At 36.0% G+C, this 15,750-nt stretch overlaps 1 protein-coding gene across 4 annotated transcripts in view; it reads left to right on the top strand.

The window, feature by feature from the left end:
- Positions 1 to 15,750, top strand: part of ERCC8 (ERCC excision repair 8, CSA ubiquitin ligase complex subunit) — a 57,529-nt gene that overhangs the window by 23,710 nt on the left and 18,069 nt on the right. For all 4 annotated transcript variants that reach the window (XM_065905262.1, XM_065905260.1, XM_065905261.1 and 1 more), the window contains 5 exons: positions 125 to 193; positions 2,056 to 2,122; positions 5,045 to 5,145; positions 6,215 to 6,339; positions 15,088 to 15,285. In XM_065905262.1, the coding sequence (XP_065761334.1) occupies positions 125 to 193; positions 2,056 to 2,122; positions 5,045 to 5,145; positions 6,215 to 6,339; positions 15,088 to 15,285 (560 nt within the window). The remainder of the gene's footprint in view (positions 1 to 124; positions 194 to 2,055; positions 2,123 to 5,044; positions 5,146 to 6,214; positions 6,340 to 15,087; positions 15,286 to 15,750) is intronic.

Here is a 15,750-nt window from a genome sequence, read left to right as displayed (position 1 = left end):
ACTATTAACATACATTTTTATATTTCTGCAAGTGAAAGTGTCATGATTCATAATGTTAGTTTCTTATTTCCTTTTGGTGATCATTTTTAATTATCTTAAACCATTTTTGTTTTTGTTTTTACAGTTGGTACTAGAGGACACAAAGTACAACTTTGTGACTTGAAGTCTGGATCCTGTTCCCACATTCTACAGGGTATTTTATTTGAAACAACAACTACTTTGAGTAAACCATTCAATAAAATGAAACATTGCTAACAATACAGTCTTTGTAAATGACATGACTGATGTATTTTGTGTTAGTTGTTAGAAGTCAACAGGAAAATAAAGATCCTTCTGTGCATTATTCTTATAAAACTAAACTATTAAGGAGACATTTATATGAACAGTGGCTGCAGGGGAAGCTTAAAGGATACAGAAAGTCAAACTCAAAACCTTGTGTTAGTTCTACATTGAAAAAAATGAACTACTTATGAAACTTAAATCAGTACAGCTGTCTCTGAGCGTTATTTAATATTGTTCTAGCTGAGTAGACGTTCTTAATATTTAGGTACTTCTTTTCTCAATAAAAATATTTTAGAAAAAATATTGAGATAAAATTTGGTAAAGCTTTACCACCTTAAATTATTTTTGCTACTTTTTTTTATCAGTATTATTCTAAATAATCTAAATCACTGTCTAATTCTAAACAGTGAAAAAAATAGGACATAATTCAGAAATTCTTTTTGTATTCATCTCTGAGAAATATATAGTAAATATATTAGGAAAACTTGATGAGATGGATAACATCTGTTTTATATTATGAATCTCTATGAAATATACTAAGTAGATGAAAATATATAATTTGAATAGTTAGGTAGAAATGATTTAAAATGCTGAATTCACTTGTCCTATGAACTTATCACTTGTGCTGTAAACAAAAATTTTTATATAAATGCTTTTTACAGTTATGAATTAATCTTTTTCTGCTACAACTTTCTGAAAAAAGTTAAGAAACATTTTTAGTCTTCAGAATGTTTGTCAGGGAATGTTTGACGGGAGGATTCCTACGTGCTGTCTCCCATGAGTCCTTTGTCCCTCTTCAAGCGGAACAGCACGCTGCTCCCAGGGACTGAGGTCACTGTGTGAGGCAGGCTTGGGTCTCCTTTAGCAAACATTCTCTTTAGGACAAAACTGTTTAGTCTTGCTCCCCTTTCTTGAAATATGGATTGACTCCTGACCTTGTGACTGACATTACCCCTTGTTCCCTTGGTAATGGTTGCTGTACGTTTGGTTTGCTGATCTCTATCATTCCCGAAAGAAGTTTCTTGTACCGCAGCCTATATATACTCATAGAAAAATCATTAAAGCACCTTTGCTCCATCAGAGCTTAGGTCCCCGTGTCTTTTTTGTTCCTCTCTCTCTCTCTCTTTTTCTGGCTGATTCTCTGGAACGTGGAGACCCGTCATGCTCACTTTCCTGCCTGGGCTTCTAAGACCCTCTCGAGAAGGCACTTTGTGCCTTCACCCCCTTGAGAGGGTGCCTGGTGCCTTCGTGAGTGATGCAAGCCCTGTGTCAAGGGTTTTATTGGTCCTCTGCGTAAACCAGGGAATATCAGCCTCTTTCTTTTACTTTCTTATCTTCGACTCCATACCGCCAGGTTCCGGTCCATTAAAGGACCACAACAAATGTTTGTCTTGTATGGCCTGTTGCAGGGATTTTGTTGTAGAGATACATAAGTAAGCTTGAGCTATGTCATTTATTGATGGACTGACCTACTAGGCTAACAGCTATATTTAAAAAGACAGACTCACTTGCTCTGGCTGTTCTTTCCAAAGCAAACCCAAGTCTTTTATAGTAAAATAACATATGTGAGGAATGCCCCATAGACTTCACATTAGTATTTAAATATAAATTATTGTAAATGTGAAGAAATGATTATATCAGTTTACTTTTAAAATTTAGTCTGTGCTTTCTTCATAATCAGGCAAAGTTAATTACGATATATCTTTTGATATTTCAAAAGATTTGAAGATGCATATTTCAAAGTGCAAGTCATTATATACAGTTCTTTTGCAGGTCACAGACAAGAAATATTGGCAGTTTCCTGGTCACCACGTTATGAACATATCTTGGCAACTGCAAGGTAAAATGCAAACTATTTGGGTTTGAGATTAATAATTAGGGATAAGCATTTTGAAAAGATTGTTTTATGCTAGGTACATTTTTAGCTGTTAAGTAAGTCCTGAAAAATAATTGAGTTAAAGATTTTAATTCATATTACCAAAAAAAAATCTTTCTATTCATCATAATCCTAATCCTGACTATCCAATTTGAAGATCCTCATTTTTAAAAACAAACTGAATCTATGTAGCAAGGCAAATCTCTTAATACTACCCGTGAAACACTGTGCTGTGTCGTTTTTGCCTACGAAAGTGTTGCACTCTGTTAATTTAAAATTAGTAGCATTTTAATTCATTTTCTTTTAACCCAAACTTATTTTAAATCTGATTCATCACTTCCATCCACATTCATTGATTCAATTTACTGACAATTAATGATTCTTGTCATGTGCCAAGCATTGTACCAGAGACACAGAGATAGCACAGGCAGAGTCCCTCCAAAAAGGTAATAGTCTAGTGAGGGAGTATAGTCAGAAAAATCAGTGATTGCAGGACATCCTGAAAAATGCTTTAGTAGAGGTACATCTCTGAGCGGTTCAGTATGGGAAGAAAGAACAAAGCACTTAACTCTTGAGGATCATGGGGTTTGGGGGTTTTGTTTGCTAGAAGGAAGAGTCTTGTATATTTGAATGCTGAGGGAAGAGTATTGGTGGAGAGAAATTAGTGAAGATAAGAAATGGAGAGAATAATTGGTATATCAGGACCTTGAATAGACAGGCAATGATAATATCAAGGGTCCCGTTAGAAGGGGGACACTTGATCTGGCACATGAAGGGCACCATGACTACATGCAAGGAGGAAATAGTAAATGTCAGTACAATTAAATTTGTGACTTTGGCAGAGAAGTTCAAGAAATGCAAAGCCAGTTTCTTGTATTTTAGAACTTGATGTCATCTATTGAAAATACATAGATGCAGTGTTCAGAGAAGGTAGTAAAGGTTTGAAATAGAAGTTTTAATGAATGGAAGAGGGAGCTGATTAGGGACACATAGAATTGCTGGTCAGTATTGTCTTCTCTGCTGAAGGTGTAGCACACTGCTGTGCTATGACACAGAAATTAAAACATTGAATGACACAGACTTAACAATTGTTTAAAAGTTGGTGAAGTCATAGGTATAAGGAACGAAATAAAATCACTAGAAGGCTTATAGGAGGGATCAATGACCTAGATAGATGTATGAGTGTCAAACAGAAAATTTTGAAACTTGAAGGGATAGGAAGTAGTAATCAAATTTTGACATAGACATTTTAATAAAACTTTTTGCAGAAGAATTATTAGAAAATCTACTTTTTTAGGTTTATAAAGAAGTGTATCTGTATTTTTGTAAAGCTGCCAGCCCTCCTTCTCTGTCACAGTTTAGTCCCCAGAGAAACTTGTGTTAATAGTTTGCAGAATGTGACATTGAAATTTGTAATTTCTAAAGTAGAATTAAGTCTAGTATGTAGCCGCAAAGTCAAAGTGTTAGTCTTTCAGTCATGTCTGACTTTGCGATCCCATGGACTGTAGCCATGGAATCCTCTATCTCTCTATGGAATTGAATTCTCCAGGGAAGAATACTGGAGTGGGGTGCCATTCCCTTCTCCAGGGGATCTTCTTGACCCAGGGATCGAACCGAACCCTGATCTGCATTACAGGCAGTTTATTTACCGTCTGAGCCACCAAGGAAGCCCCAGTGTAGCCACAAGAGGTTGCTAAAGAGGTGTGAAGGTGAGGAGCTAGGCGTTGCTTGTGTTCCCTGCTAGAGTGGATTTACATTGTTCTTTTCTAATTTGGTTTTCCTCAAATCAAGAGGGAGACTTAGAGGCTTTCAATTCTCAGAGTACCCCAGGAATTCGAATCAGTTCCAGAATGGACCTTGTAGTCAGTGTTAGGAGTCAGATATGTCCAAATCTAATGTTTCAGAAGAGACTTAATGTCTTCAGACTCATACCATTGCAGACCTATTCCCCTATTGACAAGAAAGAAAACCAAATTGAGAATGGGAAACACTAACTTTTTGCCAGCTATTCCAGTTGGCTAGGTTTGCTTTGCTTGTGATCTGTGAAAAGAATCAAAGTTATAGAAAGAGCTAAACCCTGTATATATACATTTTAAAAGATTTTTAAATGAGAAATAGGCTTATAAAATGCAGTGTAATGATCTTCTTGATTAAAATGGCCTAGATAAACCCAATGGGTTAAAATATTATTAAGGGCTTTGTGAGGATATGATAGCATACTTGAACTGATTTATGTTTTCCTTAGGAGTAGTTTAGAAGCTGAAATTGATTTATGATCATGGTTTTACCTTTTTCTTTTCACTTGAAGTAAAATGCAAATAAGTCTGTAATTCTAAGAGACATTAAATGTATTTCCTTTGTTTTGGCAAAGATTGATTTGAGTACAGGAAATCAAATAAAAATATATTGTCCTTATTATTCACCTTATTTTCAGTTTTTTTCAAATAAAAAGAAAAACCATTCCTACCAAATGAATTCTTAAGCAAAGTGAGATTAGTTCACTGCATGATTCTGTAAACATTTGAATAACAAACAGTAGAAAGGATATGGGATTTAGCAGCAAACTTACCAAGGAAAAAAGCTCTTAGCCTGTCTTGTCTTTGGAGAGAAGGATGCTCATGTCATTAAAAACAACAGAAAGAGCAACAGAATCCCTTGTGATTTAAAAAAGATTACTTTTGTTTTTTTTTTTTTTTTTTTCACTTCTTTGTGCTTCTATTGACTACTGGATATTTGCTGGAAAGGCAAAAGTATAGCCACCCAAATATGCAAATGCATTTGTGCTAATACACTGAGGTTCTGTATGCCAATAAACAGGAAAGGTGGGTGAGGAGCAGAGTCCTTATCCTAGCTATATATGTCAATGTAACATTTATTTCCTCTCAGTGCTGACAGTAGAGCAAAATTATGGGATGTGAGGAGAGCATCAGGATGCTTGATAACTCTTGATCAGCATAATGGGAAAAAGTCGCAAGCAGCTGAATCAGGTAATGAAAAATGCGTTAATATATGACTATGACATTGACAATTTTTTATATTGAAAAATTTGAATTGAAAGCAGATAATAAATGGATGTTGAAAAATTATAGATTTTGTATGTTTTTTGAAAGGCATTCACAATGAATCGATTGCTAAATTTACATCAACTAACTATGGTTGTCTCCCTTCAAAATACAAGTATGTCATTCCTTCTCTTCCTGAATTTTTTAATGTATTGGTAGAAACTTTTTTTTGCTCACATGAGGCCAACTAATAATACAAATTCAGTACCATTTAGGAAGTTATAATAAATTAAAAGAATGGTAGCATTTTGTGACAAGTTTGTCACAATAAAATTTGTGGTTGTATGAGATTTGAGTCCACTGCAATCTAGGAGACAAAGTAATTCAATTGCATTTTTACAATAGAGTGTAATTTCTATGTAGATTAAAATTCTGATTTAGAATTAAATTTGGACCAGAAATAAATACATTCCGATTAACTATTTAAAACCTATGTTTGTTTTAATAATCTTTTAAATTAAGTTAATCAGACTATTGAGGATTATGCTTTCTTAAACCTGTTCATTTTGAAAGTATCACTTTTGATTGAGACTGGAACAGTTGTCTTTAAGAAGGAAATACGATATTATTGATTTTCAATAGTCCATGAAATGATTTTTAGATTGAAAATAGAGTATTAATATATAAGAAGTTTAAAAGGTATTTAATTTAAAATTTTACTGTTAGTTTCTGTATTTAATTAGGTTTAATAGCACAGGTTACTTCCTGAAGAAAAATTTTATTTGGCAACATTTTTTTCCCTTTGGTTTTCCTGTTTTCCTCTATTATTATGGTTCTAATTGTATGGCTTATCATATTCAAATAATCAAAAGGGACGATTAATTTTAAATATAATCAACTTACGTATTTTAAGTAGTTCAGATAGTTGTCCTTTACTGTGTTTAAAGGACATTATGTCCTTAATGTGTTTAATATATTTAATAACTATGTCATCAAGCATTAGCTATGTTGAATTTATAAGAAGAGATAATCTGAATTGTGTTTTTCATTGCAGCAAACACTGCTCATAATGGGAAGGTTAACGGCTTATGTTTTACAAGTGATGGTCTTCACCTACTCACTGTTGGCACAGATAATCGAATGAGGCTCTGGAATAGTTCCAATGGAGAAAATACACTAGTAAGACATTTTTAAGTACTTTGAACTTTTTGGATGTACATTAAAGAAATGGATCTGTGACATACACTTGGTGTTTTTCTGTAGATTTAACTTTGTTTCTTGCCTCTGAATCATAGCTTTCATTTTATATTATTTTTCCATTAGTGAACTAGTAATTCTCAACTCCGCACAATCCACTGCACCTTACCCCCACTACACTCTCCTCACTTAGTGGAGAATCACTGCTCTGCTGAGCCACTGTGCGTAATGGGAATGTGCCATGTCTCTTAAGTATGTTGAGGAAGAATAAAAGATTGAGAACAACTGATATAAATCAAAGCTATATAGTTAAATAGTCAAATTTTATATTGTATCTGACTTGTAAGCAAAATCCAAAATGAATGTTATAATAGCAAAATGTATGGCACTTTTAATACTGGAGTAGATGTATTCTAAAAGTGCTGGATTCTTTTTTTTAATTGAAGTGTAATTTATTTCAATTTTGTGTTAGTTTCAGGTGTGCAGCAAAGTGATTCACTTAGGCATATGTACATATCTGTATGTGTCTGTTTTTTCAGTTCTTTTCCTTTATAAGTTATTGTAAGATACTGTATATAGTACCCTGTGCTATGTAGTAAATCCTTGTTGTTTACATATTCTGTATATGGTGGTGTGTATCTATTAATCTATTAACAGCAGCAACATCTGTTAATCCCATACATCTAATATATCTGCCCCGCCCCACCCCACCCCACCTCACCCCCCTCTTTGGTAACTATGACTTTGTTTTCTGTGTCTGTGGGTCTGTTTCTGTTTTGTAAATAACTTTATTTGTATGATTTTTTAGAATCCACATGTAAATGATAGCATATAATATTTATCTTTGACTCACTTCACTTAGTATGATAATCTCTAGGTTCATCCTTGTTGCTGCAAATGACTTTTTTTTTTTATGGCTGAGTAATATTCTAGTATGTGTGTGTGGGTGTGTGTATCTTTATCCATTCATCTGTCAGTGGACATTTAGTTTGCTTCTGTGTCTTACTATAAATAGTTACACTAGGAATATTGGGGTGCGTGTATCTTTTTGAATTAGTGTTTTCTTCTTTTCCAGATATATGTCTGGGAGTGGGGTTACTGGATCATATGATAACTCTATTTTCAGTTTATTAAGGAACAGTCATACTGTTTTCCATAGTGGCTGTACCAATGTACATTCCCACCAACAGTGTGGTTCCCTTTTCTCCACACCCTTTCCATGAAAGTGCTAGATTCTTATGTAGTAATTAATTTTTAGTACCTTTTAAAAATTTTATGTTGTGGTCCTTACAAGATGTACCTCTTGTTTTAGTAACTTTCAGAATAGGCTTCCAAAAGTTTTTAATTTGGTGATAATACTAACAGCTAATCTTTATCAAGCACTTATGTCCTAGTTACTATGCTAATAAAAATTATCTTATACTGTATAGGCCAGACTATATATGGCCTTATTTAATGACCACATCAACACTCTGTAGGTTCTTGTTATTATAATATTAATATAATATCTATTTTACACATGAGTAAAATAAGACATAAAATTAAGTAACTTTCCTGAATTTACATAGCTAGAAAACAAGTTTGACTCTCGATTCCACTGTTACCATAATAATGCTGATTATATCCAGACCCCTTAACTTATTTGTTAACTACCTTAAGGTTCATATTAATATTAAATCATATTCCTTTCTTTCATCCTTTCTAGCTAATTCTGTCTTAAATATTCTATGTATTACTTTTATTATTAAAAACTAACTTTAAAGTCAGAATTGTTTGTGCTAGATTAGAGTTTGCTAATCCCTCTTATTCTTTATGAAATTCCCAGGCTGAAAATACAGGCATTGTGAGGTCTCATTTAGACTCTCCTGTTCATTATATTGTACATGTCCCTAACTAGGTCTTGCCTTCCTTTTCTCATTGTTTGCATTGTTTAATAAGTATTTACTAGTACTTCCTGTATGCCAGACAGTACTATACAGCAGTAGACAAACACAGAAAAGTTCTCTCCTTGTGGAGCTTACCTTCCAGGGAGAGAAAGAAAGATATCCATCATTCAAGCAATGGATAAATGGATGGGTGGATGGATTGGTAGAATATGTATTATGTGCAGTAAGTGCTATGAAGGGGCTTCCCTGGTGGCTTGGATGGTAGAGAGTCCGCCTACAATGCAGGAGGCCTGGGTTTAATTCCTGGGTTGGGAAGATCCCCTGGAGGAGGTCATGGCAACCCACTCCAGTATTCTTGCCTGGAGAACCCCTGTGAACAGAGGAGTCTGGGCTGCAGTCCATGGGGTCACAAAGAGTCTGCCATGACTGAGCAGCGATGCACAGCACAGCACACAGCAGGTTCTGTGAAGAAAAGGAGCACAGAAAATATTGGCAAGTCGAAGTTGATGTTTTATATAGGGCAGTCAAGCTAGGTCTCACTCAGAACATGACATTTGACCTGAAGGAAATGGAGGAGTGAGTCATCCAACTTCTGGGGGGAAAGCATTCCAGGAAGAAGGAAGAAAGTACAAAGACCTGCAGGCAGAAGCATGCTTGGGACACCCAAGGAACATGTATGTGGCTCTTGTGTTAGACTAGAGTAAACAAAGGAGAGAGTAGCAGGAGATGAGGAGCAGAAGGAACAGTATGCCAGAGCTTATAGGCTTGTAGCCCTCTATAAGGGCTTTGGCTTTTTTTGTGGGTGAAATGGAAAGCTGCTGAAGGCTTTTGAGTGGAGAAGTGACAGTGTCACCTTGGAAAAGTAAGTTGACATGTGCATCAGAGGTGAATGTGATAGATACAAATGGTAGTGAGTATATCCATAAATTGTTCATGTGATTTTATTCCATTTTTCTCTCCTTCTTGAAGGTGATACTCATAATCTATGGATTTTTGCTAGAAGTCCATAATTTGAATAGGGTATTTATGATTGAATTATGTTAGTTGCTCAGTCGTGTCCAACTCTTTGTGACCCCATGGACTGTAGCCCGCCAGGCTCCTCTATTCTTGAAATTCTCTAGGCAAGAATACTGGATTGAGTAGCCATTCCCTTCTCCAGAGGATCTTTCCAAACCAGAGATTAAACCTGGGTCTCCTGCATTGCAGGTGGATTCTTTACTGTCTGACCCACCAGGGAAGCCATTATAATGGATAATGCATTTTAAAAAGGTCTTTATCAGAGAAAAAGTCATTCATGTAGAAATACTACAGTGGCCCAGAAACTCACCTACAAAGACACTTAAAAAAATTGAGACACTGATCCCAGAAAAGTATTTCTCAGGGAAAACACTGTCTTTAAACATTTAATGGGCTGTCAGAATAGTAAATAAATTCCAGTCCTACCATTTAGTAACTTGGGGATATTAGGCAGTTTATCTAAGGTGAGTTAATGAAGGACTATGGTGAGCTTCAATGTCTCCATTTTGTAAATCAGGATTATTATGTACCTAAACAGTCATTGTAAGGGTAGAATGGAAGTAGGTAAAGAGTTGGACCATAATCTGCTGAGTAATAGGCATATCATTAATGATAACCATCTTCATTGTAGGATGCTGCCTGCTGAGTAGTACCCTTACTATTTTGAGAAAAATGTATAAGTACATGCTTCTAATGTGTATATAATTATTTGTAAATTATATACACCTAGTGTTGAGTCTATATATTTTATTAAAGCTTACTTTCTATTTTTTTAGTTAAAAATAAAACAAATTCTCACGTTTTCCTCTCACACCATAATGGATCATCTTACAGACTCCTTGAGGTGCCAGCTGCAATCTGGAGACCATTGCCTTGGAGTACAGAACACATACCCACAGGCAAAATTCACAGAGAGATAGCTTTTGGCACAACAACAAAATTTTAAAATAACAATTCTGGTATTTACTGTTTTAGTTACTGATGTTATCATTGACCCAGTTACCAATGTCTAGAAACTGGGAGTCTGTCCTTTATTCTTCTCTTCCTATATCCCATCTTCCTAATTAAGTCAAATTACTGGTCCTGTTAATTATTTCTTCTTAATTTTTTTCATAGTTGTCTTCCCTTCCAGCCTTACTCTGGGCTCTCAGGATTGCTCTCTTTAATTACTCTAACATCCTTCTAACTTTTCCAAAGTCATCTTTCAGTGTGAAAGTCTTTCAGTGTTTCGTCAGTACACTTTCAGGTCATTAAAACTGAATGTTTTTGCCTACTGTCCACAAGGCCTTCATAAGCTGTCTCTTCTAACTCACCAACTTTATATCTTTATATCTTGCCACTTCCCCATTTTTTCCCTACCATTAGCCCTATTGAGTAACTTGCTGCTGCTGCTAAGTCGCTTCAGTCGTGTCCAACTCTGTGCGACCCCACAGACGGCAGCCCACCAGGCTCCCCCGTCCCTGGGATTCTCCAGGCAAGAACGCTGGAGTGGGTTGCCTTTTCCTTCTAATGCATGAAAGTGAAAAGTGAAAGTGAAGTCACTCAGTCGTGTCCGACTCCCAGCGACCCCATGGACTGCAGCCCACCCTGCTCCTCCATCCATGGGATTTTCTAGGCAAGAGTACTGGAGTGGGGTGCCATATGCCAGGCTTTCTCACCCTTCCATTCTGCTGTATAGACTGCTGCCTTTGCTTTAGAATACTCTCTTCTGTACTAGCTGCTTCTCAGCCTTCAAAATTCATCTCAGGCACAACTTCTCTTTAACTCCTCTAGTTTAGCTTACATGATTCCACAGTACCTAGTGCTCACTTGTATTACAGTAGACTGTGATCATCATTTAGTGGAATGAAAGAAAAATAATTTACAACAGTGTAGTACCATACTTTTTGATTACTGTAACCTAGATTAGTTTCTGATTCTGTCGTTTACTAGCCAAGAGACCTTGCTTGAAATACTTAACTTTTCTAAGTGTTTTCATTTGTTTAATAATGCTGCCTGTCTCATAGTATTGTTTTGCATATTATATGAAATAATACATGTAAAATATTTGGTACACATTGTCTTATACTTACAGCAAATGTTAACATTCAGTAAATGTTGAAAAGTGAAAGTGTTATTTGCTCAGTCATGTCCAACTTTTTATGAGTAGGAGCCCACCAGGCTCTTCTCTCCATGGAATTCTCCAGGCAGGATTACTGGAATGGTTTGCTATTTTCTTCTCCAGGGGGATCTTCCTCTCCTGTCATTAATTATGCTGATAGTTGTTTGTCAGTGAAATGAGCTGCCTTATGATGGAGTCTCTGCATCACTGTAGATATTTACTCAGTGACAAGATGTATATATTTCTGGGACAATTAAAGGAATTCATAAGATAGGGAATTGTATTTGCCATCATCCTATCCAACATCTATGAAATTTTCCTCCCCATCAAAATCTTTTCAAAGCCTGTACATACCTACTTGAAGACATCATAACCAAAAGTAGCCTGTTATTCAGTTCAGTTCAGTTCAGTCGCTCAGTCGTGCCCAACTCTTTGCGACCCCGTGAGCCGCAGCACATCAGGCCTCCCTGTCCATCAGGAACTCCTGAAGTCCACCCAAACCCATGTCCATTGAGTCAGTGATGCCATCCAACCATCTCATCCTCTGTTGTCCCCTTCTCCTCCTGCTCTCAATCTTTCTCAGCATCAGGGTCTTTTCAGATGAGTCAGCTCTTCGCATCAGGTGGCCAAAGTATTGGAGTTTCAGCTTCAGCATCAGTCCTTCCAATGAACACCCAGGACTGATCTCCTTTAGGATGGACTGGTTGGATCTCCTTGCAGTCCAAGGGACTCTCAAGAGTCTTCTCCAACACCACAGTTCAAAAGCCTCAATTCTTCGGCACTCAGCTTTCTTTATGGTCCAACTCTCAAATCCATATACTACTGGAAAAACCATAGCCTTGACTAGACAGACCTTTGTTGGCAAAGTAATGTCTCTGCTTTTTAATATGCTGTCTAGGTTGGTCATAACTTTCCTTCCAAGGAGTAAGCGTCTTTTAATTTCATGACTGCAATCACCATCTGCAGTGATTTTGGAGCCCCCAAAAATAAAATCTCTCACTGTTTCCCCATCTATTTGCTATGAAGTGATGGGACCGGATTCCATGATCTTAGTTTTCTGAATGTTGAGGTTTAAGCCAACTTTTTCACTCTCCTCTTTCACTTTCATCAAGAGTCTCTTTAGTTCTTCTTCCCTTACTTTCATAATAATATATAGTATAATATTTGTCACATGCTGCTTTTTTTGGTAAATACTTATAGTCATAAAATGGGGAGCTTAGGTAATCACCTAGCACAGTGTGTGACACTGAGCACTTAGTAAACGGTAGACCTCTCCTTGGCTTAGTCTGTTATTAGAACTTCATTCCATGGACATTGAAAAGGTATTGATAGTTTAGATCCCAAAGGTGATTTGATCACAACAGTGAGTTACCAAGATTAATAGGACAGTAAGTTGCAAGATGGATTGCAGGGGAGCACCTAAAAACACAGAAGTTAGTGAGCTAGTTCAGTATTTGTACCTCATTGAACACTTTCCAGTTCACATTTGGGATGGAATGTGGTTTAATGGAAAGGACATAAGTTTTGTAGGTAGGTGTGCTGATGTATGAATAAGACCATTACAGTCTAGCAGTTCATAATTTTTCTAGGAGGAATAGAAAATTGCTAGTTGAGATTTTTCTTTTTCTGCTAGTTGTGTTTTTTGTCCATCCTCCCACCCTGATGTTATTCTGCAAATTGTTGTACATGAAGGATCAAAATACACAAGTGGGGGAATGTTATACTTTTAAATATATAAGAATTAATAAATCTAGGGACTCACTGAATACTTTGGTATGCTAGGTTTTCTCTTATGCATTATTTCTTTTTATTTTTGACAATCTCTGGTAAACAATGTTATTTCATTTTAACATATTAGAAGAATGAAACTCAGAAGTTAAGTCATTCATTACTCATAAGAGGCAAAAAAAAGTTATGGGGGTGGAGTTGGTTTCAGAAACCCAAATCTACTGATTATAAGTTTAACCTTTTAACATTTCACTATACCACCCCTTCAGTGGGATTGCTGAATACATGTGCTCATTTCTCTCACATATAAATCTCAATGGTGTGTAAGCTGAGTGTAGTATCCATAATTACCATTGCATATCCCTTTGAGCCTCATACACATGCGTGCACGCATGCACGCGCACACACACACACACACACACACACACCCATTCCCACCCAACCTAAGGAGAAAAGGGCAAATCACTCACTGTTTAAACTCCAGTATTAGCCATAGTGAAGGGAGATTTTGGTGATCCCACTCACAATTCTCAGATCACTAGATACTGGTTTTATGCTTACCTTAAACTGCTTATCTAAATTGTCAGCAGAAAGTAAACCTGTCAATTTCTTTAGCCCAAAGCTTCTCAGACCTTGATGTACTTACAGATCATCTGGGGATCTTGTTAAAATGAAGATTGTAGTTCAGTAGGTTGGGATGGGATCTGGAATTTCTAATTGTGCAGGTGATGCTAATGTTGTTGGGCTTGCAACTTTGGCGTACAGGTACAGAATTATTATTTTGTTGCAAATATATAATTTTTTATATAAAGCTGCAATTAGAGTGTATATATACTATTTGTGTTCTTTTCTTTTTATACTTAACTTTTATTTCTATTTTCTACATAATTTCAAACTTATAATTTTTAACTGCTGTATAAACTAGAATTAATATAATACTCTTAGGAATTTACATCTGTTCTCAATTACTTTGCCATTCTAGATAAGGCCACATGGAATTCCTCTGGGCATATACCTTTTTGCTGTTTAATTATTAGCCTAAGATGAATTCCCAGTAGCAGTTACTAGGTCAAGGAGTAAGAATATCTTTGTTGTTTAATGGTTACAGAATTTCAGTTTTGCAAGATAGAAAATGGATGGTAGTGCTGGTTGCCCAGCAGTGTAAATAAGCTTTACATCACTGATGTGTGTCAGTCGTGTAGGACTTTTTGTGAGCCCAGGGACAGTAGCCCGCCAGGCTCCTCTGTCCATGAGATTATCCTGGCAAGAATACTGGAGTGGGTTGTCCTTTCCTCCTCCAGGTGATCTTCCTGACCCAGGGATCAAACCCACATCTGTTGCATTTTCTAGATTGGCAGATGGATTCTTTACCACTAAGCCACCTGGAAAGCCCTAATGACACTGAACTGTATACTTAAATATGGTTAGGCAAATTTTATGTTATGTGTATTTTTTCTTTATATTATATATTTAAATTTTGTTACATGTATATTTGTATATTAACTTTATGTGTATTTTATATATGTATAAAAATAAAGTTATTCTCTCTCCAAAAATGTATTTATATATACATCTGTGTCAGTATTAAGGTATACTTTATATTTTGTTGCATAATAAACCATTTGGCCTTTTAGAAGGGGTGACATGTAGGGGTGCCATCTACATGTTTACCTCACTTGTAGTAATATTAAGTGTCTTAATGGTTTATTAAAATTTTTGCTAAATGGTCTAAAATGATTTTTCAAGGTTACCTTAATTTGCATTTTTATTTCTGTCAAGGTTGAAATGTGAACATTTGTTTTTGTGGGTCATTTTACTATTTGTACTTTCCTTGTATGCAAAATGTACATGTTTGGTCCTTGTTTCTGTTAGGACACTGATCATTTTCTTTAGACTCACTGGAGTTGTTTCTATAGTATAATATATTTTAAGTAAATGGTTATCTCTATTGTCTTTTTAATTCATGTATAAGTAACTTTATGCTTTTACATCTTGCAGGTCAACTATGGAAAAGTATATAATGATAGTAGAAAAGGATTGAAATTCACTGTCTCCTCTGGCTGCAGTTCAGAATTTGTTTTTGTACCATATGGTAGCACCATTGCTGTTTATACAATTTACTCTGGAGAACAGATAACTATGCTTAAGGGACACTATAAAAGTGTTGACTGCTGTGTATTTCAGTCTAATTTCCAGGTAAGAATGATACTTAAGGGAATTTAAAGTGTTCAGGTAGCTAGCTTGCCAAAACCTGTAGGTTTTGTTTTTTTTAACATCTTAACCTTTCTCTTTAGTCTCACCAATGGAACAGAGTGTTTTCCCCATAGAACTTTCGCATAGATTATCTCATATGCTCCTTTAAGTGATTCTTCAGTGTAGCGAGATTGTTGGGATTTTCCCTGCCTTGTAGATGAGGAAAATAAGGCTTATAAAAATTAAATACTGAAAGAATGAAAATTATGGGTTATTGCTGCTGCTGCTAAGTCGCTTTGGTCATGTCCAACTCTGTGTGACCCCATAGACGGCAGCCCACCAGGCTTCTCTGTCCCTGGGATTCTCCAGGCAAGAATACTGGAGTGGGTTGCCATTTCCTTCTCCAGTGCATGAAAGTGAAAAGTGAAAGTGAAGTCGCTCAGTCGTGTCCAACTCTTTGCGACCACA

Source organism: Muntiacus reevesi, chromosome 14, assembly GCF_963930625.1.
Source record: "Muntiacus reevesi chromosome 14, mMunRee1.1, whole genome shotgun sequence".
Lineage (NCBI taxonomy): Eukaryota > Metazoa > Chordata > Mammalia > Artiodactyla > Cervidae > Muntiacus > Muntiacus reevesi.
The sequence above is the reverse complement of the archived record's forward strand: the minus strand, read 5'-3'. Positions and strand labels throughout refer to the sequence as shown.